The sequence below is a fragment of the Penicillium bovifimosum genome (assembly GCF_028826915.1).
Source record: "Penicillium bovifimosum strain IBT 22155 chromosome Unknown utg000006l_segment0_segment0, whole genome shotgun sequence".
NCBI classification, from domain to species: domain Eukaryota; kingdom Fungi; phylum Ascomycota; class Eurotiomycetes; order Eurotiales; family Aspergillaceae; genus Penicillium; species Penicillium bovifimosum.
Window position 1 is genome coordinate 779,646 of NW_026622715.1, and position 26,350 is coordinate 805,995.

Here is a 26,350-nt window from a genome sequence, read left to right on the forward strand (position 1 = left end):
ACCCACGGACGGACAAGTTTTCAAGCCCACAAGCGACCGACAGCTGATACTGTCTAGAATATGTAACCCACGAGGAAGATTCCCACAGAGCCCACAGAATAGATGTATGTCAAGCCCACAGCCCTCAGAAAGATAAGAAGCCCCCAGAATATCTGTCAGAACTTACGGAAAGAATCCCACGCAACTGCGTAAGTTAGTGAAGTGAAGTGTTTTGTGTGATGAAACAGAAAAGCAACCTGAAACAGACTGCTTCTTGTGATGGGATGAGAGAAAGAAGAAGAGAGGATGGGAAGAAGAAGAAGAAAAAAAAGTGAAGAGCTGGGGGACCAGCAGCTCTGATAAAGAAAATTTTTGGAAAAAAATTTCGGAGGCTGGCAGAACAGCTCCGCCTACCCAAAGAAGTTAGCCCAGGAACTTAGCGCGTGGACGGAGTGGGTACCAGTCCAGTACCTATTGACGACTCACAGTCGAAGGTCACTTGGCGGTATCTTTTGCTCCGGCTTCACTTCATGGGTACAACCCATAAACCATACAGCCCTTAGGTCGTCTACCCTTGCCTGCCTTGCTATATCCAATCTGGGGTTTCTGTTAGACGTGTCCCACTCACATAAATAGTCAATGGGACGATAAGTTCCCATTGGCCTGCAACGTGATGGCCCCTCCAACACCCTCGTCGCATCGCCCCCGCAAGAAGAGAAAGGGCGCGATCTCTCCCGGCTCCAACAATAACTTGATCTTGGACCTAGGCGATGGGAAACAGTCACCAGCGTTCCCCCTGGTCTCATTTCTATGGACTGCTCGGGCTGGTGTGTCTCAATGGCTGATTCTCCCCCTCGTTCTCATGGTCGTTGGCCTGTTTCGATGGGCTGTCAGCTTATGGGGTTACTCTGGTATGCGCCGCTGTTCTCACTTGCGCGGTGATACAATAACTGATACCTTTTAGGCTACCAGGTGCCCCCAATGCATGGAGATTTCGAAGCGCAACGGCATTGGATGGAAATTACCACACATCTGCCTCTGGCGAAATGGTACACCTACGATCTGCAATACTGGGGCCTCGATTATCCACCATTGACCGCATATCATAGCTGGCTACTTGGTAAGATGTATGTTATCTTCTCGGCATTCAATGAGAACTTTCATAGACTCCTGCTAACTTGTTGGGCTGTCTAGCGGTTCCGCCTTTGATCCAGCATGGTTCGCCCTAGATGCATCCCGGGGTCTCGAAGACCCCCGTTTGAAAGTTTATATGCGTGCTACTGTCATTGCTTCTGAATACTTTGTATTCATCCCGGCCGTCGTCACCTTCCTCCGCCGTTACACTCGCATGCAGAGTGTTCACACATGGTCCGCTTCGATTGCTCTTGTAGCGATCCTCCTTCAGCCAGGAAACATTCTCATCGACCATGGCCACTTCCAGTATAACACAGTCATGCTTGGGTTGGTGGTTGCGAGCTTGGATGCTATCCTGGCAGGGCGTATGCTCTGGGCTTGCATCTTCTTCGTTGGTGCACTGGGATTCAAACAGATGGCGTTATACTATGCACCCGTGATGTTCGCATATCTTCTCGGCGTCTGCACTTTCCCTCGCATTAATATCCCCCGCCTTATCAACATCGCATTGATTACATTGGCTTCTTTTGCTGTGCTGTTAGCCCCGTTCATCGTTGGTTCATTCAATACCGAGGCTCGAGAGGCTTTCGCATCTTCTCCTGTGCCGCCTCTATTGCAGGCGCTTCCTATCACGGCGGACAAGGACTCTACTCTATATGGGTTGGCGTTTCAATTGACCCAGATTATCCACCGAGTGTTCCCCTTTGCGCGGGGGCTCTTCGAAGATAAGGTTGCCAACGCCTGGTGCGCCATTCACACTTTCTATAAGCTCACTCGCTTCGATGCTACGTTACTGCAGCGAGCATCCCTCGGTGCCACATTAGCGTCAATCATTGTTCCGTGTGCTATCATCTTCCGCCATCCTCGCGCCTCGCTCCTTCTCCCCGCTTTATCTTCCGTGTCTTGGGGATTCTTCTTGTTCTCCTTCCAGGTGCATGAGAAGAGTGTATTGTTGCCTCTACTTCCCATGACCCTGCTACTTGCTGGTAACGGTGGACTGAGCAAAGCGACACGCGCTTGGGTGGGCTGGGCCAATGTGCTTGGCTCATGGACCATGTACCCCCTCCTCAAGCGCGATGAGCTTCGGGTTCCTTACATGGTGATTACTTTGCTATGGGGCTATCTTCTCGGCCTGCCTCCTACCTCTTTCGAAACTTACCGAAGCCGGCCGTCCTCGGAAGACTCCAATGCTCATTTGGAGCCCAGCACACTGACCACCCTCCTACACTTTGGTTTCTATCTGGTCATGATTGCATGGCATGTTCTCGAGGCATATGTGCCTCCGCCGGCGGGCAAGCCTGATCTCTGGGTAGTTCTGAATGCTTTGATCGGGGCTGGTGGATTTGGAATTGCCTATTTGTGGTGTACGTGGAAGTTGATTACCCAATGCCGCCGGATCGATCGGCTGATGGCCGAGGAGGAAAGTCAGAAAAAGAAGCAGTAAGATTTTGACTTGATGGATAACGTGCGCTTCTGTGATACCCTATGCTGTGTGATTATCAAATGAGGCAGTTGCCTGCTAGCTTCTGTATGAATATGATTCATTTACCTGAGATCTATAAGAGATGAGACGTTGATTGAATTCACTTCCATCCTCTGTGGCGTAAAGCTCAGATTCCGTATCCCACAAATGGGTAGACGTCTCAAAAAAGACGATAACAAGACAAAACAAAAACTCCCGCCAATTGAATGCTATGGTACAGTTGTAGATTGTTGGTACAGACAAGTGACACTCAGTCATGAAGGAGTCTGGAGTCTAGACCTTGAAGCCGAATCCAGCCATGCAAGTCTTATACTGCTCGATAGTGGACTTGCACTCCTGTTCGGGGTTATCGGACTTGGAGAAGAGCATGCAGTCGTCTCGAGCGCTCTTCTCGGGTTTGCAGACGCAGCAGGGCTAGAGTAAAGACAACGTTAGTCACTCGTGCTTCTTCGTTCGGCAGCATTGGTTCGTACCTTGGGCTTCTCGGCCTGGGCGTTTTCAGCGGGCGCCTGCGCAGGGGCAGCGGCACTTTTCTCTGTGCATCATTGTGTAAGCGGCTACCAATTCCATTGTCATCTCCGGGGTATAAATAATACTGGCGCATTGCGCGAGCATTTGACTCGGGTAGACGGGGAGGCACCAAGACATACCACTTGAGGAACCGAAGAGCGACATCGTTGAAAATGTGTGGATAGGCTTGATGAAAAGATTGAATGAGCGAAAGACAGGAGCCTAGGGAGTGTTTGATGATTGTGAAGATGTGCTTCCAGATAACTAACTTGACACCATCGGACATTATTAATGGGCTTATGGCGTAACTGGTTTCTATGCGGCACCGTAGTTATTTTTTTTTTTGTTATCAACAAAACAGATTGCCTCCCCGGTTACGCCTCCTTTCCTGCCACACTGCCTGTCTCTGTCTTCTTCTCTTATCCTTAGTTCTACTCGGGGTTTCCTGTTTCTGTGGCACAATTGTCCATTGATCTCTTGCTTTTTTCCTTTCTGTTTTTTCCTTATCTCAATATCCCACTTTAACTACCCCGCCATGGCCCCTCCCAAGGTCTTCTCCCTCGAGGGAAAAGTCCTCAAGCTTGACAGCGCAGAGGACATTAACGCACACATTCAGCCTTTGATCGATAACACCGACTACACTGAACTCCGTCTCGGTGGAAACACACTGGGCATTGGTGCCTCCCAGCGCCTGGCCGAGGTTCTGAAGACCCAAAAGTGCCTCGAAGCAGCCTACCTCGACGACATCTTCACCGGTCGTCTCCTGTCGGAGATCCCCACTGCTCTGTCTGCACTTCTGAACGCCATCCTCGAGATCCCCACTGTCCACACCGTGAACCTCAATGACAACGCATTCGGTCTCAACACCCAGGCCCCGCTTGTTGAATTCCTCTCGCGCCATGTGCCCCTCCGCCACCTCATCCTGAACAACAACGGACTCGGCCCCAACGCTGGAACCTACGTCGCCGATGCCTTATCGAAGCTGGCTGAGCGCAAGGAGGAAGCTCGCAACTGTGGCGAGGAGGTTGCCCTGCTGGAGAGCGTTGTCTGCGGACGGAACCGCTTGGAGAACGGCAGTATGGAGGCGTGGGCTCGGGCCTACAAAGCCCATGCGGCAGGTCTGAAGTCAGTTAAGATGACACAGAACGGCATTCGATCGGAGGGTATCTCCCACCTGCTGACCCAGGGTCTCTACCATGCGAATGGTCTGGAAGTTCTGGATCTGCAGGACAACACTTTCACTGCCGTGGGCTCTACCGCCCTGGCGAACGTCTTGTCTGGTTGGCCCTCTCTGCGCGAACTTGGTGTTGGAGACTGCTTGCTCTCTGCCCGCGGTGGTGTGAAGGTCGCTAAGGCTCTGGCGGCCAACAAGAACCAGAAGCTCCAGACTCTGCGTCTACAGTACAACGAGATGAAAGCGGAAGCTGTCAAGGGCTTCACTCACGCCGCCAAGACTGCTCTCCCCAGTCTGCGTCGCATCGAACTGAACGGAAACATCTTCTCCGAGGAGGACCCCAACATTATTGACCTGCGTGAGCTTTTGGAGGCTCGGCAGGAGGAGCACGGCACCGACGAGGACCCTGAGAATACCTGGGGTGTTGACGAGTTGGATGAGCTCGAAGAGGAGGATTCAGAGGACGAGGAGGAGGAGGAGGACGAGGAAGAAGAGGAGGAAGAGGATGAAGATGCGAAGGCTGAGAAGGCCCTGGCAGATGCGGATCGTGCGGAGGAAGAGGAAGTGGCCCAGAAGGCCGACAAGGATGTTGATGAGCTGGCCAACGCCCTGGGCAAGACCGGCATCTAGACCTCCGGAGCTGTTAGAGAATTGTCACTTTCCATCAGCACTTTCCTTCTATCACAAACGGATCGTGGATCAAATGCATTGATACCACCCGCCAAGCAGCCCTTGGCGTCGGCTCAATTGGGGCGTCCGTGGCAATCATGGGCCCCGCCTGTGTTTAACACTTGTGAGCTTTGGGTATGAGGATCTGACTGACGACGCTTACGCTTTACCTTCAAAAAGACCCCCATTTGTTATACCCCCACTACAATGATGACTGCACATAATTTCTTTTTGCTTTGACCCAATCTTATTCTATTTGCATAGCCATTGGGCTGGTTTCTTCCAATACAAACCAATAGATGTTCTACTTGGACAAGCAGGGTCTGATGACTTTGTGCATGTAATGAAAAGGGTAGACTGACTGTGAGAGTGTATATCAAGTTGAGCATGTTGTATACAGTGAAGGAAAAGAAATTTCCGAAAAGGGAACGGAAGTCTTGGCGCGAACCTCTTGACATCGCAGCTCACATAAAATTCCCATTACTTCGTCGCCATTGGAATATATTCCCTACCATATCTCCTCCTTCTGGCGCATCTACTGCCGTCGCCTTTCCGCTCTTTATCCTCTACACACGCCCTTATTTACTCAAGCCTACGTCCGACGCGACCGTGAGATATCCAAGTGAGTGCCCACGCAAAACACCCTCAGCACATCTTGCTTCTGCGTAACTTCGCGTTGCGGTATCCTGGCGCAATATGAACTGCAGTACCCAAGCCATTGCCTGTGGGCTTCTATACCTCTCTCTGTCGAGTTCCCGACCGCAAATGAGGGCAGAGATGGACATGTGCAATCTAGCAGTGTACCACCCCTCTCCCGCATGAGTCTCTACAGTCTCTAGCGGGGGTGCCTTGGGGCCATGTTCCTGTGACATAGATTGAGCGCATTTGTGCTCCGCGATTGTGCTTTCGAACGAGGCGAATGTGATGGCTGTGGTTCTGCAGTATGCGCCGACATCCGGTGTTTACGAAGGGCTTGCGCTCCATACTTTTGCTACAACATACTAACAGCTCTGATTTATAGATCGTCAGGAGATTCTTCGGCTAGTCCTCCGGTGAACCCGATATCTATACCCATTCCATCCCACATCTATACCCCACACAAAATGGCAATGGACGTTAAAGAGATTGAGGCTACCGGCAAGGCCCTGCTCAAGGCTGCCGCCAGAGATGCGCCCCGAATTGCAGCCCGAGACGCAGCCAGGGAAGCGGCGAAAGAGGCAGCCAAGAACGCAGGGCTGGATGCGGCAGGAATCGCAGCCGCAGTCTCGGATGCGGACAAGTCTAGCCAGAAGATGCCAGAAGATGAAGAGAAGGTAATCAAGGGCCTCCTGGGGGATATCCAGCAAGGCGTGCGAGCTACAGAGGACCTGCTGCGACAGACGCGCATCGGTATCATCGTCAACAAGCTCAAGCCCAGCACGTCTGCAGAGGTTGCCGTGCTCGCCAGCAGGATTGTCGGCAAGTGGCGCGACGACGTGAAGAAGCAGAAGCACGGTGGTAGTACGGCAGCCAGTCGAGCTCCGAGCGGCTCCCCCATGCCAGCCAAGAAGGGTACGACAGGACCGCCTACGCCCGTTACGCCCTCAGACAAGGCTTCGAAGCCGTCTGTGCCTCTGGACAAGCGAACCTGGAAGACAGATGGAGCCGAGATCAACCACACGGGGAATAAGATCCGAGACAGCTTCACGGGGCTGATATACGATGGGTTGTGCTTTGGGTCCTCCGAGCCTTCCAAGCACATCCTGTCTCGTGCGGTTGCAGTAGAGGCTGCTGCGTATAGCCACCTCGGACCGGAGACGAAGGAGGACTACCGCGGGAAGATGCGCAGTCTTTTCCAGAATCTGAAGACCAAGTCGAATCCTAAGCTGCGTGTGCGCGTCCTCGATGGCGAGATCACTGCTGAGCAGTTCGTGCGCATGACTCATGACGAGCTGCGCTCCGTTGAGCAACGTGAGGCTGACGCTAGGATCCAGAAGGAGAATATGGATAAGGCTATGGTTGCTCAGCAAGAACGCAGTATCAGTAAGAGTCTGCAGTGTGGCAAGTGTGGTCAGCGCAAGGTTACATACACTGAAGCGCAGACTCGTGCTGCTGATGAACCGATGACCCTGTTTTGCACATGCATGAACTGCGGGAAATCCTGGCGTCAGTAAGCGAGAGGTTGGAGAGCTACGGGCTGGGGCATGTGTATTATCTTGGGGCTTGGTGTTTTTTTCCTTCTTAACTCTTTTTTATTTCTTCTTAAATCTGTCTTCATGCGTTTCTCTCAAGCTCGGGCTAAACAGCCAGTGGAGTTCTTTTGCGGGCTTTCCAGGGCTTCTCCAATATCAGTTTCCTCTGCCTCGTTTGGACTGAAGCAGCTGCCAAAATACTTTTCAAAGATTCAGAATCCAGATATCCAATTGATTCCAATGGCTTTGTTCACTAATATCATCTCGTCCAGGGCTATCTCCTCACATTGCAGGCAAAGATACTGTGTATAGATCAGGTGTGTAGATGTAAGACCAAAACAAACAACGTCATAGCTATGTCAGAGTATAAAAACCACCACACCATCCAACCCCCATTCCATTGTCCAACCTTCCCTCACAAAGAAACCTCCAAAGGCATACAGATCAACCAAAATGCCCTCCCGCTCCTCCCTCCTCCTCCCCCAGTCCACGCCCTTCTCGAAGCCCTCACAACCCCCAACACGCCTCAAAGTACCCTCCTCTCAACCTTCACAACCAGCCCATCCCCACTAGCCCACGAACACGGCCTGCCGCAATTAGCCCCCTTCCTCGGTCGGCCCTTTACCGGCCAAGAAGGCTTAAAAACCTACTTCGACCTGCTATCCACCCACCTCTCAATTGAGACAATGACCTTCGAGCCTGATGCAGACTGGGTCGTGGACGAGAGCTGTATGGCTGTTTCGCTGCGTGGGAAGGCTACGTTTGTGTGGAAGGAGACTGGGCAGGGGTGGGATGAGACTTTTGTTTATCGGATTCGGGTTGCGGAGGAATGTAGTGGGAGTGAGGGTCAGGGTCAGGGGACGTTGAAGGTTTGTGAGTATCGGGTTTGGGCGGATACGGGGGCGGCGTATCTTGCTAGGATTGGGGGGTTGAAGGGATTGCTTGGGGAGGGGGGCGAGGATGTTGATTTGGGATTTGGATGAGGGGGAGAAGGGAGAAGGGAGAAGATGTGTATAAACACATTAAGGGAATTTGTGTCAATAGTGGATTTTGAAAAGTACCGGTCTTGATTGGAGATTATTGTCTAGTCTACATCGCCAGTGAATTGAGATCAGATGTGCATTATGCATAATGCACATACATACCCTTCTATCCCTCAAAGACATTCTGGTTCAGCTCGACGCCCATGTCCTTGGCCATGTTTTGCATCTGAGCCTCGATATCATCCTCCATACCACCGCCGAGATGCAAGAACTGGCGCACCTTGGTGAAATAAAAGAAGATATCGCTACTGAACAACACCACACGGAAGATCAAGTGGCGACCCAGGTTCCGGATCTTCTCGGCCAGCGGCAGATCCGGCGACTCGACCAGCGCGCGCGACGCCCAGAGACCGGTGATCTTAACACGATTCACCGGCGAGCCCAGGAACTGGTTGTTAGCTTGGACGATGCGCAGGTTACGGCCGATGAAAATCAGCTCTTGCGGCCACTTGGTTTCATCGCCGAGGATTTCGCGGATTGCCTTACGCGCTGCCTGCTGCATCTCGTAGTGGCGCTCTGCACGCTGGGCTTTGCTTAGTCCCTTTATGCCGCGCCGGGTCGACATGTCGCCGCCACTGTATGGACGCATTAGTGTCGCTGATGCGAAGATGTCTGGGTTGTTCACGCCCCAGCGCTTGACAATCTCGCCCAGCGTGCGATTGTCGAAGGCGAGGAGTGCTTTCCAGAATTGTGCGTATTCGTGTCGGAATCCAGGCTCCATGTGGATGTACAAGCCGTGGTCGATTAGAACTAGCTCCGGCTCGCCAGAGGGCTTGCGCCGGATGAAGATGTTGCCTGGGTGGGGATCGCAGTGGACGTAACCCCACAGGAACATCTGCGCGGAGAACAGGTCTACCATGGTCGTCATCACGTCCTTGAGAGATAAGCCCAGTCCGCCGCGGTTTCTGTTGCCTCGCCAGTAGTCACGTTCTGGCTTGATCTTCGATGCGCGCGGGTTCAGGTCCGTGGCAGACACCTTTCGCTGGTCGAGTGGTGTTCCCTGGCAGCCTGGACTTCCTTTGCCGTAGCCGCCATACCAGGGCTTCGTGATGGCGTCTTTGTCCCAGAGCCGGACACCCTCTACCCATTCGGCAGTCATGACGCGCTTCGAGCTCAACTCGCGGAATACCCGAGGGATGTACACACGATTGCGCAGGCGAGACTCACCGGCCACTAACCTGGCCATGTTTTCCGAGTTATCTGCTTCGTTCACGAAGTCTGTCTCCAGCGATAATCTCTCACTAATGTAGGGTACGAGACTGTAGAAAGGGATGTCGAAGATCTTGCTGTAGACATATGTCACGACCCTATTGGATTCCGCAGCGATTAGTATATTGTCCTTGCCAAACTCGAACACAAGGCATCTCTCACTTGAAGGCCCAGAGATCCCATGCCAATTGCTGCACGATCTCCCGTTTCTGAATCTTGATTGCAACCTCTGTGCCATCCTGCAGACGAGCCCAGTGGACCTGAGCAACACTAGCACTGGCCCGAGCTTTGCGCTCCATTACGCCCTTATCAGGCTCGCCCGTAAACGAGATCCCAAAGACCTCCTCCGGGGACTTTCCAAAGTCCTCCCGGATGACCTTCTCGACATCTTTCCAGCTATTTTGGGGTGCATCGTCAAACATACGCGAGAACATCTTCTGGAACTCCGGTGGTAAAATGGTAGATTGCATCGCAATCGCCTGGCCGATCTTCAGGTACAGTCCGCCATTATGCCTCAGCAGGTCTGACAAGCGCTCTGCGTTGCGGGAGTGCACGGCAGCAATAGAGCTAGCCAGCGGCGGTTGTGGACGGAAGTTTATTTTATAGTCGAGGGCGACGAGGACACCGAGGGAGAACGTGCGGGCTGTTCGGGTCAGCGATAATGCGTTGAACTGTCTGTCTATGCCGTAGACGACGCCGGTTGCTAATGAGACGTAGAAGATTCGGCGTAGCCATTTTATTGTTCGTTTGTATGTCTTGGCTTCTCTGGGTTTTCCTAGGGAGCTTGGCGAGGGTGGTACGAAGGGTTGGAATTGGCTTGAGTGGGCATATCGGAGCGGGCGCCGGATGGGGGAACGAACGATTGGCCGCAAAGAGCGGAGGAACGTGGCGTGGGCCATATAGTGTCGGAGAGGCAGATTCGGATCACTGCATGATGAGGGAGAAAGCACTAATCGAGAGTGAGAGAGGTTAAAGGAAAAGCTTGGAAGTTGAGGAATCTCGGCCTGTCGTCATCCGGCGGAGTCAGCATTTAGTCTGAGCACATCGAACAATGTTACAAGCCAGAAGGGAAAAATAACAGAGATGACTTGTTCCCCTGAGAAAACAGAGGAGAAGGGAAGAAGAAGAACGCTGAAGAACTCCTTTCTACGTTCTTTCCCCTTGTTTGCTCACTTTGCTGCTTCTCTTAGTTATTGCTCGGGCTCGACCTGATCGTCAGACATGTGATTAGTTGTATATAGGTGGTATCGTATATAGAGAATTATTTACAATCTAGACATTTACAATTCATCGTGGTCATTAGGCCCCAATGTATCGCAGACCTTCGCATAATCCCTCATATTCTGGGGAATTGTTACCTCCCACAGCTCATCACCCTGCAAGAACTCCAGCTGCTCCCTGCATGTCTCGTCCGAGGCCATTGGGATCAAAATTGGAAGATGTTTGATCGAAGCCTTGAGGAAATTGCGCTTGAAGCAATTGCCAAACCCGGCCAGAGTCTCCTCATCCGAACAAATATGTACTCCACCCCCCAGCATCGGTGCACAATTTGCCTTGATGGTGAGCGCGACATCGTCGCCCATCTTCAGCAGAGCCTCTTCCTTGTGGGGCACGTTCATGCGTTGCATCAGGTGGCGCACAGCTGGAACGAAGCTGTTGTTGCGTGTCCAGAGGTCCCAGTGGGGGATGGTGGGTTGACATCCAGCGTCGCAGATTTCACTCTGGAATTTGTTGAAGAGGTGTGTTGGGCGGCCGACTAGTGCAGATACGACTCGAAAACATGACATACCGATCGCTGTGACTGGGGAGAAGAGGAGGAAGACGAGGAGGAGGTCGTGGAGATGCATTTTGGGTGTATAGAGGATGAGGATAGAGAAAGAGATCGACGTTGAGATGATCTTCTGTGGTGTTCGTCAGGGGGAAGTTGTGAAAGTTGTGAAAAAGTTGTGAAAGTGTGACATTCCCCGCATCTGTGGGGAAACTCCGGAACTTGCCATTTGCCTATCTTTGGACTGATCTCGAAATGGATATACTGAAACCAATCCGACATGATCCTTTCAGGTATATGTTATCCCTTTGCTCTATGCATTAACAGCTTCGGTTGGGCAATGCTTAGGGGAAGAGTTCCGAGTCGAGAGCTATGTTGAATATACGTGCTGACAGGAACTATATCGACCTAGTGATGTTGAGGAGACGCCTACCCTAAACCTCGAAGAGGTTGACTCTCTTGAGGCCATTGTCATCATCGACAATGAGCTCGATCCGCTCTCACCCGCAGCTCCGGACACAGTCCAGGTTGTCGGAAACCTGGCGACTATTGCCATGGGCTCCAAGCATACATTGACCGACCGCGGAGTAGCCTGCAAGGAACTAAGACTGGAAGACGTGTGCTGCGCAGCGCATGGCTTGTCGATTCTGCTGGTGAGATGATATTTTGTCCTTGGTCTGGATTCAATACATGTTTGTACGAAGCTCATGATGATAGACTGCCACTAAGGGCGACAAAAAACACTGTATTCTCTTCGATGCTGGCCCTGAAGAGGAGGTATGGGAGAGAAACGTAAAGCGGCTTGGACCGAATCTCTCCTCTGTGGAAGTGGTCCATCTATCGCATTGGCATCGTGATCACTCCGGTTGGTTGCTTCCACTCGAAACTGTATTCTCTTGAATATCCTGACCCTCACGAAGGTGGCCTTCTGCGGGCAATCCGCATGATAAATGACGCCAAACGAGCCGAAAACCGCTCAGAAGACCTCGTCGCGGACCTGCACCCGGATCGACCGGTCTACCGAGGTATTGCCATACCCGAGCATATCATTTCCCTCGAAGCAGACCCTAGGTTTGAGGAGATAGAAAGTGCAGGTGCCGTAGTCGAGAAGCACAGCGGTCCACACACCGTGCTCGACGACTTCTTCCTCATCTCCGGCGAGATCCCCCGGGTCACGCCGTACGAGACGGGCCTCAGAAACGCCATGAGATATGACCCTGACGAGAACGACTGGTTCTCAGACGAGCTAATCGTCGATGAACGTTCTCTAATCTGCAATCTCGAAGGTAAATTTGTGTCAAACGCTGGCATTGTTGTCAAGCTAACACGTTCTCAGGAAAGGGCCTTGTCGTCTTCACTGGGTGCAGCCACGCCGGTGTCGTCAACACAACAAAACACGCGGTCCAGCTCACAGGGGGAACAGTACCAGTCCACGCCGTGGTCGGCGGTTTTCATCTCGCCATGAGCCAGGCAGATCAGATCGAGAGCACAATAGCTGACCTCAAGCGCCTCGATCCTGCCGTGCTCATGCCAGGCCATTGTTCAGGCTGGCGAGCCAAGTTCGCCATCGAGAAGCACATGCCTGGGTCGTTGGTTCCCTGCACCGTCGGGTCCAGGATTACATTCTGATTCGGAGGTGTTGGTCTCATCTGCGACGATGATGATACTCGTCTGAAGGTGTTCCTTGCATGCCCGTGTCTCCACGTTGACGCAGAGCATTGATGCAAAGCCGCATGACATGAGTCGCTCGCAGCAACGAGTTATGTATCATCAAGGGGATATCTTGTCATTGATCTCCGGCTTAATTTGGTCTGTTTTTCAGGTGTTGAGTAGTGACATCACTTTATCTCCTTGCTGCGTTCTTGTTGCGATCGGGAGAATGCGGGATTGGATGGTGTCTGGTGTCATGGTGGGTGGCTACACGTAGGTCTTTGATGTTCGTGGTAATACGGAGTACTAATGATAATGATAATGCTCGAAGCCATCAAGCATCAAGCTAAGAGGCGTAAGAGGTGGTGCTCCTCATTGATCCATATATATGTTGTTCCTAGGGACACTCAACCTGCTGGAGCCAGCATTTTATATCTTGCATGGAAGTTGCAACCCTCAAGTGATGCGTGAAATGCTGGGTCGCACCTACTAGCTCAGGTACCGTCGCAATATATATCTTCAGTCAACACCACGGGAATTGGGCTAGGTAGGTACCTATCTTTCGACAGGCACAAATTAACTACTGTTAGACTAAAAGAGACAGGCACTTGACATCGTGGAGAGCAACTCTTAGGTACTAACCCGTCCGGGTCCTTTGGAACGAAGAAACAATAATGGATATAGGTAGGTAGGTAGGTACCTACAAGGAGGCTCTACTTCGCTACAATGTTCAGACCTGATCGAACTGGAGTTCGAACTACATTGACCGAGCAATTCAAGCACAGACTCTGCATTTAGACAGCCAAGGAATACTTCGCCTTCTTCAAGCCCTGGACGGAGGTACTACAGAACCCCGTGTAACTATCCGGCCAGCGACTACACTGTAACAGAGACGCCCGACACCGGTCAGCAGACGAATCCTTTCCTACCTCCATCGTCACACAGCCAAGCTTCCTCGGCGATAAATATCTACCGAGTCCACAACAACCGCCGGACAATCCGTCGCTAAGCCGGACAAAACCCCTTAGCAACCCAACGCTGTCACGAAGCCCAAGCCTCAGTGTCTCTGCATCCGATCCAAAACCACGCTGACCGCGGCTTGCACTCACAGCAGCCAGGTCTGATAGCAGCGTGGATAGACGGGACACATAAGCCAGAAGCATGCACACTGCCCCCGCCAAGATGCAAGTCCAACAAGCATTATCAGCAGCCAACCCTTGCGCCTGTCCCTCTCCTCTCCACTCCGCCCGACGTCACCGAGGGTGATCAGGGACAAAGAAAAAGGGGCTGGTCAGAGGTCGAATGCGTGCCAAGACGATAATGCGGGAGAAAGGGATGCACGGTGTGGCTTGGCGGTGGTGGACAGGTAGAGATGCAGGGCGATCAGCAGATCAAGGGGGATGGGAGAGGGGTTGAGAGGGGTAAGGAGATAAAGATGGGATATAAGGTTGACAACATTGAATGACTTTATCTAAAGAGACAATGCTAAGAGCTTTGAATTTGGGGAAATGCTGGGCGGGAGTTGAAGGAGACAGGGGGGGAGATGGGGTAGCTGTGTGAGGGCTTGGCTCATGTTGTGCTGATCTCCCTCTGAAACACGCAGTAAGGTGAAGTATATACACCTCCCAATGGGGTAAATCGGATTTGATCAAGAAGTCTAAAGTCTATACCAAGATGCACGAAGTATCAGCATGCCTAGTTAGAGATAAGACAAAGCCCCCGGTCGATCATAGCCAAGATACCTCCATTTCTGACCTCAGATCCTCATATTTCAGCAATGCCTACTCCGCCTAGCCAAGAAAATAGTTGAATAATTTTCCACTATCGTCCTTTCAACTGAATCACCCCCATCTTGGCTTTTGCCTGTCTATCGTGCTCATGAAGTTTAATCCCATCGTCTCACTGCGTTTCCATCCACTCACACCCCAGAGTCGCTATCTATAGACAATAGCACCTCCGCACACCAGGCAGCATGGCGATCATGAGCATCCCCCACGAATTCATCCCTGTCGTGGTCTTGGCATACCGGACAAGGTATCCTGGGATAGGCTCACCGTACAATCGCGAGGTATGTATACGTACTGAAAGATCTGGAATACAAGATTCAAATGGCAATTCGACCATCCCTATTCGCTAGAACAGATGTATCTTGTAGGTAACTCGACTCCAATCCCCGGAAATATCACCCGTCACCGGCAGGCAGATCGGGGAGGTTAACGGTGGCTATGCACCATCTGCCGACGGCAACGCAGGGGAAAATGCAGCGGTAGATCTGCAGAAGAGGAGAGATATCTCGTAGCCTAGTAGGCAGTCTCATATCGCATCCAACAATAGTAACGACGAAGCGCAATTGCAGCAGCTATCGTCACACTCGCATCATGGTCTCTGATCCGCGTGAAAATAATGAACAGGAGAATGGATAAAAAAAGAAAAACAAGGATTCAAAGCGGGTATCGTGAACACCGCCGATCATCAGTTGCCCGAGTGGCAGTGACAGCGGCCAGTCCGAGACGGAATACTCTGTACCGTTTGATTCGGCCTGTCGTTGACGATGTGCATCTGCGGCTCAGTTGTATGTAGCATGGTTTGGATTCGAGACAGCCAAGAGGGAGGGTAATACACAGTACACAGCACATCTAGATAAGGTTCGTACGGGGGAGATACAACATGGGAGCGTGTGCATTGGAAAAGGCAACGGCTTTGGCAGGAGAGTTCGGGTTACTTACCTCGATCGTCGATGCACAGGTCAACTTGGTTACTATTACTTCACTTGACTACGTTATGTTGTAGAGCCATAGTATGCCAATGTACCAGGCATTGTAGGGCGTTGTATAATGCTCAGATGCTCTATTGTGTACTCAAGATCACATACAATCTCTTACAACATACCACATCTAATCCTCAAACGAGAATCAAGATCAGACCTCTCAACTCCCGCCAATTCACGCAGTGAAATAATGATGTGCAACGGTCCCAACGAGGAACCAGTAGCAAGCTTAGACGAAATTAGCTATGCACGATAACCGTCCACTTGCCACTGCGAGGTTCGCGTCGAGCAAATGTGGGGGTGTTTGTTTTTGTTCTCCTGTCGATCATGGCCCAACCAGGAGAGAGACGGGGCGAAGACTGAGCTGGCCACCGGCCATTTGAGCTTCAAATACGCAGTAGAACAGAACCTAGACTTGATGAAAGTTGTTCTGCAATCGCGTGAGTCGCGTGCGCCATGCAATACGACACAGTTATGGGTTTCAGTAGTTGGGTCGGGTGTGTTTATTCTTTGCTTCTTTGGGTATGGATGGACTAGGATGTCGATGTCATGATCAACCGCTCGCCGCTCGGAGACACTGCGATGAAACATGTTCTTGGTCACACGAGCTACTTCCTCCACATGGCATCTTCTCCGGAGATCTCCTCGGCCATACTCCGACCGTAGTGTTTAGAGCTCGGAGTTGCAGTTTTGGGCAACGGCTAATAAAACACCGAGTCGGGGAAATCGTCCAGCCTGGTCTTATGCAGCAATTGCTTTTTTGCCCGGGGAGCTGTGCGCGGGGCGCGTCCGTATTGTACGGTGTACGGAGTACGGAGACACAGTACTCGATTCCTGGATATTGATCGGCGTCAGGGTTTACATGCAGCCAAGAGAATACACAGTAGTGATCTCACGGACAAGACATACACTACGAATACGTGAGCACTTGAAAGAATAGTTACTGTAGTATGTTAAGATACACACTTTGCAAGGATTCCAAATAGGGCTGATGAACATCTACGCGTATTTCCGCGCTATCATGCCGCGGCGTCCGACGTAATCCACCACACCGTCAAGAAGAACAAAGGCAAAATGCAATTTAGCCGGGATGCCGACGGTAAAACACAATGTGAACCACAACCAACCAACAAAGAAAGGTCAGCAAAATCCGATCCATTTTCGCAGCCCTAGGTGCAGTGCGCAAACCCTAGTAACGCCATAGCGAAGCAACGTGTTGAAAACCGTGCCGAGATCCCGCGTGCCGCGTCGCCCGAGACGGGCTCGAGACTCGGCAATCCCGACGCCGAGCATCGAAGATACTCAGCCAAGCCCCGAGAGGGGATCGATAGTGTGTCTTGATCGAACGAACCCCATATTGAATTACTTATGGATATTTCGGAGTCGGTGATGATATCAGAATAGCCACCGACCGAACACCCGACTTCTTTGTGTGTGGGTGTGTGTGAAAATAAGCCAAACACCCCCGTGATAATCTAAGCTATGACCATCAGATAACTACGGCGTCATTGGATTCTTCAAGCATAACGAGTCTGGAGATTGCAATCTGCGGAAAGAACTACATTTAGACCCGGGAAAAGGAGTTTCCTCGTTTCGCAGTCGTTTTGAAAGTACGGAGTAAAAGCTCTGCATGCCGGTCCCATATGGGACCTTTCCTACTTGGGCCTGGGGTGAAGCAAATGTGATGCACGAGTAGAAGAGAGAGTGACAGTGCGGGATTGACTTTAACCCGCAATTTGATTCTGTGCGTGCTTCTTCTCCATGGGCAGCTGGAGAGATTCTGGGGGAATAACGCTGATGACATGGCTTGGCGAACTACGCTGGGCTGTTAGTTGCACTCTTATTTTTCGTGGTTATATTAAGATGCTACGCTCTGTCAAAGACGGAAATTCTGCACGTTGCATTTACGACGGACTCCGTACCGGGCGCAAGTAGCGCAGACGAAATTCCCCAACTCCGCGGACAAAGCAGGCATTTCCGCAAAGCGTCAAGACACGTTAGCATCGCCATGCAGTCGGTGTGGTGAAATAAGCTAGAATCATAGCAAAAATGCCTCACGATCTCAGATCGGCAAATGACTCCGGTACAAAGCCAAGGACAAGGTACGGAGGACTTGCTAACTAGTCCTGGTAAGCGTGCGTACGAATGTCCCCTGTGCGGTAGCGGTAAGGTAAGCAACAATTCTGGCAGGGCGATCATCCAGTGGGCCCCCACGATTTCTCCTCTGGCCCACCGGTGAGAGATAGATTCCGATGAGGGGGGAGCTCTTTTAAACGCATTTGGCGCAATCTGATTGCAGGAGGAGACAGCTCTGCTCCATCGCACTAAGTGCGCTACTGTAGGTACACGGCTGCGAGGCGAGAAGCCAAGAACGGGCTAGGAGATTGGGTCTTGGAACTGGCCAGTAAGTAGGGACTGTTGGTATTAATGTGGATTTGGGATCTGGGAGTGGGAATTTGGAATTTGGGATTATGGATTTTGGGGAGGCGCCTAAGATCAGGTCGCGTACATTATCATCACTTCTTGCGATGACATCCTGGCTTGTTGGTAGAGAGTCAAAGTGCGATTAGGGTTATAACGGCAATGTCCTCCCGAATCGAAATGGGGTTGTTCAAATTGAGTTCCGTACGGTATTGACCTGACTCAGCTGATTATAGGCACTGTGATTGGTGGAGGAAGACCTCGGTGCTCGGGCTTTGCCCGAATGGGCCATTCGGATTTGAGTTACAGTGCGTTGTTGTATTTGTGTATCTTGCGTGTAAATGTGTAATTATCGTTGGTTGGTAAATGAAGGGGTTAGATAACGTTAGCGAAAGCGAAAGCGGCAGCGGCATGATAAGAGCGATGACGTGAATCATTATTCTTATCAAATATAATTTCAAGACGATTCGAATTGAATGCCGACTTCCGTCGGTTGAATCAGAAAAAGGAGGGAACCAGGGAAAAAAAAGAAAACCCTATTCCCGTTACGCAGTAAGCTGCATCACACCCATGGAACCCGTCACGTCGACAGAATGCTTCTAGAAGACGTCCAGAACACCCTAAATCTGTAAAGACACGCACCGAACACCCTGGCCCCACTCCGAGAAAATGCCAAAACACTGATTCGGCGCCGGATTCTCCCAGCCTCCTGTGTACTCTGCACGCAGCATTTCTGATCTCGACGGAGTATACTTCATACGGCCTCACCGTCGCTCACCGTCCTTTGTGTGGCAATCAGCCTCAAACTTCCGCAACTAGTTTTGCCGTTCCTCCCGACGTGGCAATCACAGATTCCGCACCAGAAACGAGGCATTTTGGTGCATGACGCAGGGCGCACATATTCGATCGGATAAGCCCGTGCCCGTCGCCAGTGAGGTGAACAGTGATCCTGCAGGCGTTTCCCCGGATTAGCCGATCAACCGCGACAGCCCAGACAGCATCATCGTGGCGCCCTGCGAGGAGCGTCGGATCTCCGTGCTCAGTGTGTAATGCCCTTCCCGTGTAGTGGGACATGGCCATGCCCGACCGACGAGAGACGGGTGAGTCGGCAGGGTCTATAGATTTAGCACCATGGATGTAGTGTGCGACGGAACGTTGTATACATCGTTGTACCTTTGCTATCTTGGTTCTTTTGTGTGTAGCTTCCGATGTGAGATCGTGAGACCGCGTCGGTTCGCAAACCCCCCAAATCGCAGCCACATAAGGACACACACCGTGAACTCCCGACGTGAGGTATATTATCGCTTTTCTACGCAATTTCATAAACAAGTAATTGATTCGAATCGCCTGTGTTTTACATATCCGTGATATTGTTCAATATAGAAGTGGCATAAGTTAACATAACCTACAGTACAAGGTACGAGATGATCCACAGGTCGCGTGGGGGGAAAGACAAAAAACCTATGAACAGGAATTCTCTTATTCTCGGCGTGTCGATAACCCACTTCGAGCCATTTTTCCATATTCGATGGAGATAGCTCTCCACTACTGCACAAAGACCGAAGGACCGACTTTTCGAATTTTTCCAGAACATCCCCAACTTTTATGCATGTTCCAAAGTACATAATGAGTGACCTAGGCGGCGCGGAAATCCCATGATCGTGCACTGTTGCCCGGTCTTGGCTGACGAAAGGCTGAGCGAGAATCCCCCGGAATACCTGTGCTCAATTGAACTGGATATTCCGTTTTTGTTAATTTCCTTTTTTCACTTTTCTCTTTCGCACGGGGCTGTCAGAGGTCGAAGCGCATTGTGTCGAATAGGGGTCATTTAGTCAATCGCGGATAAACTCCACCCGCGGCCGGCTTCCCGAATGAGTTTGGCCTCAGATATGTCTTTTTAACTAGTCCTCTCCTGGATAGAATATGGAGATATGAGACAAGGGGAAAGCGGCAGAGCTTTGTGTTTCCTCTTTTCTGTCGGAACCTTGGAAATAGTCAATTAATCCCATGCACAGAGTAGATTAGAGGTAAGAGTGTTAAGAGTGGAAAGCTCCGTAGTTGCTTCTCCTTCACAGGTCTGAGATTGGTTCGCATCGTGAACGACACGCCTACCGCGGAAAGCGCCGGCCTCAAAGTACATCGATGTGTGATGTATATACGAGAGCGACCGGGATTGATCTGATTATCTTCATCGCATTACCGAGAAGATAACCTTTTCAAAATCAATAGTACCGCATTTAGTCGAGACAAAGAAATATGTCTAGATCGCGTAGACTCGTCTCGTCTTTCCCGCGCCGTTGCTCATCTCCAAACGGCTCGTGCACGATCGCGTCTGGGAAGACCCAGCCCCGAGGAGCTTGACCTTCTGGGGAAACTCCTGCCAAGTCTACATTGTTCGTGCACTTGTTCTCACCGGAAAGCCGGGGTGCATTGTCCAACGAATGGGAATTGGAAAATCACCGACATGCCACAGGATTTGGGATTGAATGCACTGTCTACTACCACACCACATTGCATATCAACAATTGACTCCATCATATACATCGAGGGTACATTGTCATGCGAAAACGAACTGCGCCCAATCGCATCCAGCCTTATCATGCACCCGAAGCTTGATGGGATCTGATGGGGAGAGTTCGGTCGCAGATCATCCCCAAGAATATGCATTCGAGCGATTCCCTGCCCTATCGTCGAGTATTAATTTGCGTTGAACAAGCAGGAATGTTCCCTGTCGAAAGAGCAGCTTTCCATCGTGTATTCCGTACTCCGTACAGTGTCAGGCGATCAATGGAACTGCATTCTGGGCCAGGACGATCGGAATCTATCATGATCAAGCTACGGGAAATTGTTACTGGGGATAGCATCAGTCGTATTGATGCTACGATATACAACTTGGATATTTCAAACAAGTTCATCATCTCGGCCACCTTCCAGACGTAGGTGGTAAGTGAGTGCTCATCGAATGTGATAGTGAGGCAACTCCCAGTTGTACTCCGTACACACAGGACATACATATCATAGTCAGTGCTCGGAAACAGGTGTCGATCAACAACGATGAAATCATCGGTCGGCGTCTGCACCCGGTGTGATTCGACCAAAGCCGCCCGATTGTTGTTAGTAGGCGTTAGTGGGCGGGGCCTTCCGGGTCTGCCAGCCAATAGAGGAGGATTAATAAAATGACGCTTTGGGGGGACTCTCCACGAGGCCAGGGGGAGCGAGAGGAAGAGACAGCAAAGATCGACCATGCGCGAGAGACAAAGAGGGCAGCTTCGGCGAGGCGGTGGTGATAAAAGAGGCTGTGCGTGTTCATAGGCCGATGACATAATGGCCGACGGTATTTTTTGGTTCGGTATGCTTCAGGGCCCTACATATTAAAGGATAAAAGGAAAAATCTGAATCTACCAACCGCTTCCGGATCCCTTGTTATGTTTAAAAGGGTTCGGGTACGACGGCCATGCGATATTGTCGTCACCGGAGGCACTGTGGCATTTGGCTCTCTTTGTTACTTTGCTAACCCCCGAGGCCGGACTTGGTAGAGATCGATTCAATGTGAAGTGTAAAATGGATATGGCACCCGTCGCTCTATTTGGCATTCTGTACCGTCGCGCTCTGTAAATGAACCCGTACCTATGACCAACGTGGCAACTATCTCGGACCAACTCGCTCAATATAGGAACATTCTCCTGCAAGGGCATTCCTGTCTATTCGTTTTGCCATGCCTGAGAAATCTCCGTCAACATGCTCTAAGCTAAAGGCAAACTGCAACACATTCGACTTGCATGATCAATTTCATTAGTCTTCTCTTGTCATTGTCTTGGGGTCTCGGGGCACAGTAAGGATCAAAACGACCCCAGACACGAAAATCGCGCATAGTCAGAAAAGTTGGGGGGCATATCGGCAACGGGCCCTAAAGGAATTGTGTAATCTCGTTTTGTTTTTTTTTTTACTTTACCGATTCCATACCATTTCCAAAGGTGATGTCTGTGGAGGCCAACTCGGCAGACCAGTGCCGGTAGCAGGCTCTGGAGAGTGGTGGTATTTGGTATGATCAGGGTTTTTATTTGGTAGATACTAACCAAAAACAGGAATATAACCCCACTCTATTCAATTCATCTCGATGGTGAGTGGCTGCAGCCGGGGACCCGGTTGAATCTTTCTTGGTAGGGCAAGGGGCAAAGTCTGGTAACAAGCCAGAAATAAGACCGGACTAAACCTTAAAGGGAAAGAAAAATATGAATCGGGGGAGAAAAATAAAAAATAAAAATAAATAAAAAAGAAGGAGCGGGTCAACCAGTGGTACCTGGACGATACCTCCCCCAGCAACCAGAATCAGAAGTATCTCCCCCAAATTGACAAACACGGGATTCTGGGTGCAAAATTCCTCTCTTTCCCTATTTCAATCGGATCGAAATTTTTTTAAATTCTCAAATTTCTTTTCTTTTTTATTTCCCTCACTCTTTTCACTCATTATCCACCCACCCACTCCGGTTCCCTCTTTCTGACCCCCCCGTAATCCCTATAAAACACTCCTTCCTTCGTCCATTTCGTTTTTTTCTCCTTTCCTCTCATTGACATAGGATCCCTTCCGACAATCCCCGTCATTCAGTTGTTCTCTACTCATATCGTTGGGTTCCAAGGCTGAGTGAGCCGAAGCAACAACAATGGCGGAGCGGAGAATTTCCTATGCCGTCGACGTCGAAAACGGCGAGCGCCCTCACCGCGAGGGTGCTGACGAGGGTGGTCTCGACGAGTACTCTGCCCTGAACCGATACATCTCGACTGCTCAAACCAACCGCCGTGGCTCTACCTCCAGCGCCGGTGCCCTGAGCACTGGTGAGGAGAAGAAGCGCCCTTGGTGGAAGTTCGGAGGCAAGAAGTCCGGTGTTGCGGATGGTTTCGTTACTCCCGATGAGTGGCTCCAGACCGACCTCCGTTCTGGTCTGAGCTCCAGCGACATCGAGCCCCGTCGCAAGAAGACCGGCTGGAACGAGCTGGTCACTGAGAAGACCAACATCTTCATTCAGTTCATTGGTTACTTCCGTGGTCCTATTCTCTATGGTATGTGGCATTTGAATTCGAGACGCGTCTAAACCCAGTTACTGACGCGACTTTCACAGTTATGGAACTTGCTGTCCTCCTCGCTGCTGGTCTGCGTGACTGGATCGATCTTGGTGTTATCTGTGGTATTCTGTTGCTTAACGCTCTCGTTGGTTGGTACCAGGAGAAGCAGGCTGCCGATGTCGTCGCTTCTCTCAAGGGTGATATTGCTATGCGTGCTATCGTTGTCCGTAACGGCCAGGAGGAGGAGATTCTCGCTCGTGAGCTCGTTGCTGGTGATATCGTCATCATTGAGGAGGGTACCGTCATCCCTGCCGATGTCCGTCTGATCTGTGACTACTCCAAGCCCGAGATGTTCGACGCCTACAAGGAGTACCTCGCCAACGCCACTTCCGATGATCTCAAGGAGAAGCACGCTGATGACGACGATGATGACAACCTGGAGTCCCACCAGGGTGTCTCCCTCATTGCTTGTGATCAGTCCGCCATCACTGGTGAATCTCTCGCTGTCGACAAGTACATGGCTGATGTCTGCTACTACACCACCGGTTGCAAGCGCGGCAAGGCCTACGGTATTGTCACTGCTACCGCCCGTCACTCTTTCGTCGGTAAGACTGCCGCCCTTGTCCAGGGAGCCCAGGACCAGGGTCACTTCAAGGCCGTCATGGACAACATCGGTACCTCTCTGCTCGTTCTCGTCATGTTCTGGATTCTCGCTGCCTGGATTGGTGGATTCTTCCGTCACTTGAAGATCGCTACCCCTGAGGATTCCGACAACAACCTGCTTCACTACACCCTGATTCTCCTGATTATCGGTGTCCCTGTCGGTCTGCCCGTTGTCACCACCACCACTCTCGCTGTCGGTGCCGCTTACCTCGCTGAGCAGAAGGCTATTGTCCAGAAGCTCACCGCTATTGAGTCGCTTGCTGGTGTCGATATCCTTTGCTCTGACAAGACCGGTACTCTCACTGCCAACCAGCTCTCCATCCGCGAGCCCTACGTCGCTGAGGGTGTTGATGTCAACTGGATGATGGCCGTCGCCGCTATTGCCTCCTCCCACAACATCAAGAACCTCGACCCCATTGACAAGGTCACCGTCCTTACTCTCCGCCGCTACCCCAAGGCCCGTGAGATCCTCTCCCGCAACTGGGTTACCGAGAAGTACACTCCCTTCGACCCCGTGTCCAAGCGTATTACCACTGTCTGCACCTGCGATGGTGTCCGTTACATCTGTGCCAAGGGTGCCCCCAAGGCTATCCTCAACCTGTCTGAGTGCTCCGCCGAGGACGGCCGTCTCTACCGCGAGAAGGTCACTGAGTTCGCTCGCCGTGGTTTCCGTTCTCTCGGTGTTGCCGTCCAGAAGGAGGGTGAGCCCTGGCAATTGCTTGGCATGTACCCCATGTTCGACCCCCCTCGTGAGGATACTGCCCACACCATTGCTGAGGCCCAGCACCTCGGTCTGTCCGTCAAGATGCTTACTGGTGACGCCATCGCTATTGCCAAGGAGACTTGCAAGATGCTTGCTCTCGGTACCAAGGTTTACAACTCCGAGCGTCTGATCCACGGTGGTCTCGCTGGTTCCGCCCAGCACGACCTTGTTGAGAAGGCTGATGGTTTCGCTGAGGTCTTCCCCGAGCACAAGTACCAGGTCGTCGAGATGCTCCAGCAGCGTGGTCACTTGACTGCCATGACTGGTGACGGTGTTAACGATGCCCCCTCCCTCAAGAAGGCCGATTGTGGTATCGCTGTCGAGGGTTCCACCGAGGCTGCCCAGGCTGCCGCCGATATTGTCTTCCTTGCTCCCGGTCTCTCCACCATTGTCGATGCCATCAAGCTTGCCCGCCAGATTTTCCAGCGCATGAAGGCCTACATCCAGTACCGTATCGCCCTCTGCCTGCACCTCGAGATCTACCTGGTTACCTCCATGATCATCATCAACGAGACTGTCGACTCTTCTCTCATTGTCTTCATCGCTCTATTCGCTGATCTTGCTACCATTGCCGTCGCTTACGATAACGCTCACTTCGAGGCCCGCCCCGTCGAGTGGCAGTTGCCCAAGATCTGGGTTATCTCCGTCGTCCTTGGTATCATGCTTGCTATCGCCACCTGGATCATCCGTGGTACTCTCTTCCTCGGCAACGGTGGTATCATCCAGAACTTCGGTTCTCCCCAGGAGATTCTCTTCCTCGAGATTGCTTTGACTGAGAACTGGCTCATCTTCGTTACCCGTGGTGGAAAGACCTGGCCCTCGTGGCAGCTGGTTATTGCCATCTTCGTTGTCGATGTGCTGGCCACCCTCTTCTGTGTCTTCGGCTGGCTCGCACCCGACTTTGAGCAGACCTCCCCCCACAACCCCGGTGCTGAGAACTTCTCCGTCAACAACGATGTCGATATCGTCACCGTCGTTGTCATCTGGGCCTACTCCATCGGTGTTACTGTCATCATCGCCGTTGTCTACTACCTCCTGACCATCGTCCCCGGTCTGGACAACCTTGGCCGCAAGACCCGCTCCAAGGCCGATACCCAGATCGAGAACATGATCGCCCACCTTTCCAAGCTTGCCATCGAGCACGAGCACGACTCGGAAGGAAAGTCCCGTTACACTCTCGGTGCCCGCGCCGAGGATATCGAGGACGACGAGTAAATTACTCGTTCCTTAAGCTTTTCTGCGACTCGTTACTGATCGAGTATAATTTTCCTTACTTCCCCTTTGATCTACACATCTTTGCCGTGCCGCCTACTTGGACATGCATACCGTGGGAGTTAAAAAGAACGTGTCCCGACTTTTTGCTTCCTTTTCCCGTATTATAGACTTTGTGTGTTTCATTTACCCCTTGGCTTCCCTTTGCTCTTGTGTCCTTGAGAGCCAAGTTTTCTTTCTCTACGTGTATGTATGTCGTTAATAGTGGCATTAGCAATCTAAGGGATTCTAATCATTCTTTTCTTGTAAATCCTTGTAAAATACTCTGTATCTTGTGGCATTCCAGTCTCCGTCGTTCATTCTTAGCTTGGTGATCATGTCTTGGCTGTTATGCCTTCATTTCCTTCCCATCCCTGGCTCTTCCTGGAGTCCACGTCCACATTCCTTCCAATGTGAATTCATATAGAAGACCAGCACGTGCGTCTCGATCGCCCTGTACGCACCATAGATTGGGGTGTCAGCCGATCTCTACGCGCTCAATTTCTTGGCAGGCATTGGAATAACCTTTCGAATAATTTTGAATGAGAATACTGACACCGCAAATTCTTTCGAATTCGAATAAGGAGAATCCTCATTCAATTCCTTAAGGAGTAAGGACATATCGACTGCATGT

At 51.4% G+C, this 26,350-nt stretch overlaps 10 protein-coding genes across 10 annotated transcripts; 7 read left to right on the top strand and 3 right to left on the bottom strand.

The window, feature by feature from the left end:
- Nucleotides 1-652: 652 nt before the first annotated feature.
- On the top strand, nt 653-2,557 carry N7515_007932 (dolichyl-P-Glc:Man(9)GlcNAc(2)-PP-dolichol alpha-1,3-glucosyltransferase ALG6; the record flags this gene model as incomplete). The annotated part of the gene is made up of 3 exons (XM_056668676.1): nt 653-890; nt 944-1,106; nt 1,174-2,557. The coding sequence occupies 3 exons, from the start codon at nt 653-655 to the stop codon at nt 2,555-2,557; spliced, it is 1,785 nt and encodes a 594-aa protein (XP_056518506.1).
- A 312-nt stretch (nt 2,558-2,869) lies between these two features.
- Nucleotides 2,870-3,271, bottom strand: N7515_007933 (copper metallochaperone COX17; the record flags this gene model as incomplete). Its single annotated transcript, XM_056668677.1, has 3 exons — nt 2,870-3,010; nt 3,070-3,131; nt 3,247-3,271. 3 exons carry the CDS (start codon nt 3,269-3,271, stop codon nt 2,870-2,872), a joined length of 228 nt encoding a protein of 75 aa, XP_056518507.1.
- Nucleotides 3,272-3,641: 370 nt separating this feature from the next.
- Nucleotides 3,642-4,910, top strand: N7515_007934 (GTPase-activating protein RNA1; the record flags this gene model as incomplete). Its single annotated transcript, XM_056668678.1, has 1 exon — nt 3,642-4,910. The coding sequence occupies one exon, from the start codon at nt 3,642-3,644 to the stop codon at nt 4,908-4,910; it is 1,269 nt and encodes a 422-aa protein (XP_056518508.1).
- A 1,142-nt stretch (nt 4,911-6,052) lies between these two features.
- On the top strand, nt 6,053-7,102 carry N7515_007935 (transcription elongation factor DST1; the record flags this gene model as incomplete). Its single annotated transcript, XM_056668679.1, has 1 exon — nt 6,053-7,102. The coding sequence occupies one exon, from the start codon at nt 6,053-6,055 to the stop codon at nt 7,100-7,102; it is 1,050 nt and encodes a 349-aa protein (XP_056518509.1).
- Nucleotides 7,103-7,476: 374 nt separating this feature from the next.
- N7515_007936 (uncharacterized protein) lies at nt 7,477-8,103 on the top strand (the record flags this gene model as incomplete). The annotated part of the gene is made up of 1 exon (XM_056668680.1): nt 7,477-8,103. The coding sequence occupies one exon, from the start codon at nt 7,477-7,479 to the stop codon at nt 8,101-8,103; it is 627 nt and encodes a 208-aa protein (XP_056518510.1).
- Nucleotides 8,104-8,269: 166 nt separating this feature from the next.
- N7515_007937 (ABC1 kinase family protein) lies at nt 8,270-10,271 on the bottom strand (the record flags this gene model as incomplete). The annotated part of the gene is made up of 2 exons (XM_056668681.1): nt 8,270-9,470; nt 9,535-10,271. 2 exons carry the CDS (start codon nt 10,269-10,271, stop codon nt 8,270-8,272), a joined length of 1,938 nt encoding a protein of 645 aa, XP_056518511.1.
- A 381-nt stretch (nt 10,272-10,652) lies between these two features.
- N7515_007938 (uncharacterized protein) lies at nt 10,653-11,219 on the bottom strand (the record flags this gene model as incomplete). Its single annotated transcript, XM_056668682.1, has 1 exon — nt 10,653-11,219. One exon carries the CDS (start codon nt 11,217-11,219, stop codon nt 10,653-10,655), a length of 567 nt encoding a protein of 188 aa, XP_056518512.1.
- A 176-nt stretch (nt 11,220-11,395) lies between these two features.
- On the top strand, nt 11,396-12,769 carry N7515_007939 (MBL fold metallo-hydrolase; the record flags this gene model as incomplete). Its single annotated transcript, XM_056668683.1, has 5 exons — nt 11,396-11,433; nt 11,553-11,793; nt 11,858-12,005; nt 12,061-12,426; nt 12,477-12,769. 5 exons carry the CDS (start codon nt 11,396-11,398, stop codon nt 12,767-12,769), a joined length of 1,086 nt encoding a protein of 361 aa, XP_056518513.1.
- Nucleotides 12,770-14,762: 1,993 nt separating this feature from the next.
- Nucleotides 14,763-15,089, top strand: N7515_007940 (uncharacterized protein; the record flags this gene model as incomplete). The annotated part of the gene is made up of 2 exons (XM_056668684.1): nt 14,763-14,858; nt 14,946-15,089. 2 exons carry the CDS (start codon nt 14,763-14,765, stop codon nt 15,087-15,089), a joined length of 240 nt encoding a protein of 79 aa, XP_056518514.1.
- A 7,550-nt stretch (nt 15,090-22,639) lies between these two features.
- Nucleotides 22,640-25,680, top strand: N7515_007941 (plasma-membrane proton-efflux P-type ATPase; the record flags this gene model as incomplete). The annotated part of the gene is made up of 2 exons (XM_056668685.1): nt 22,640-23,036; nt 23,096-25,680. 2 exons carry the CDS (start codon nt 22,640-22,642, stop codon nt 25,678-25,680), a joined length of 2,982 nt encoding a protein of 993 aa, XP_056518515.1.
- Between the last annotated feature and the right edge of the window lie 670 nt (nt 25,681-26,350).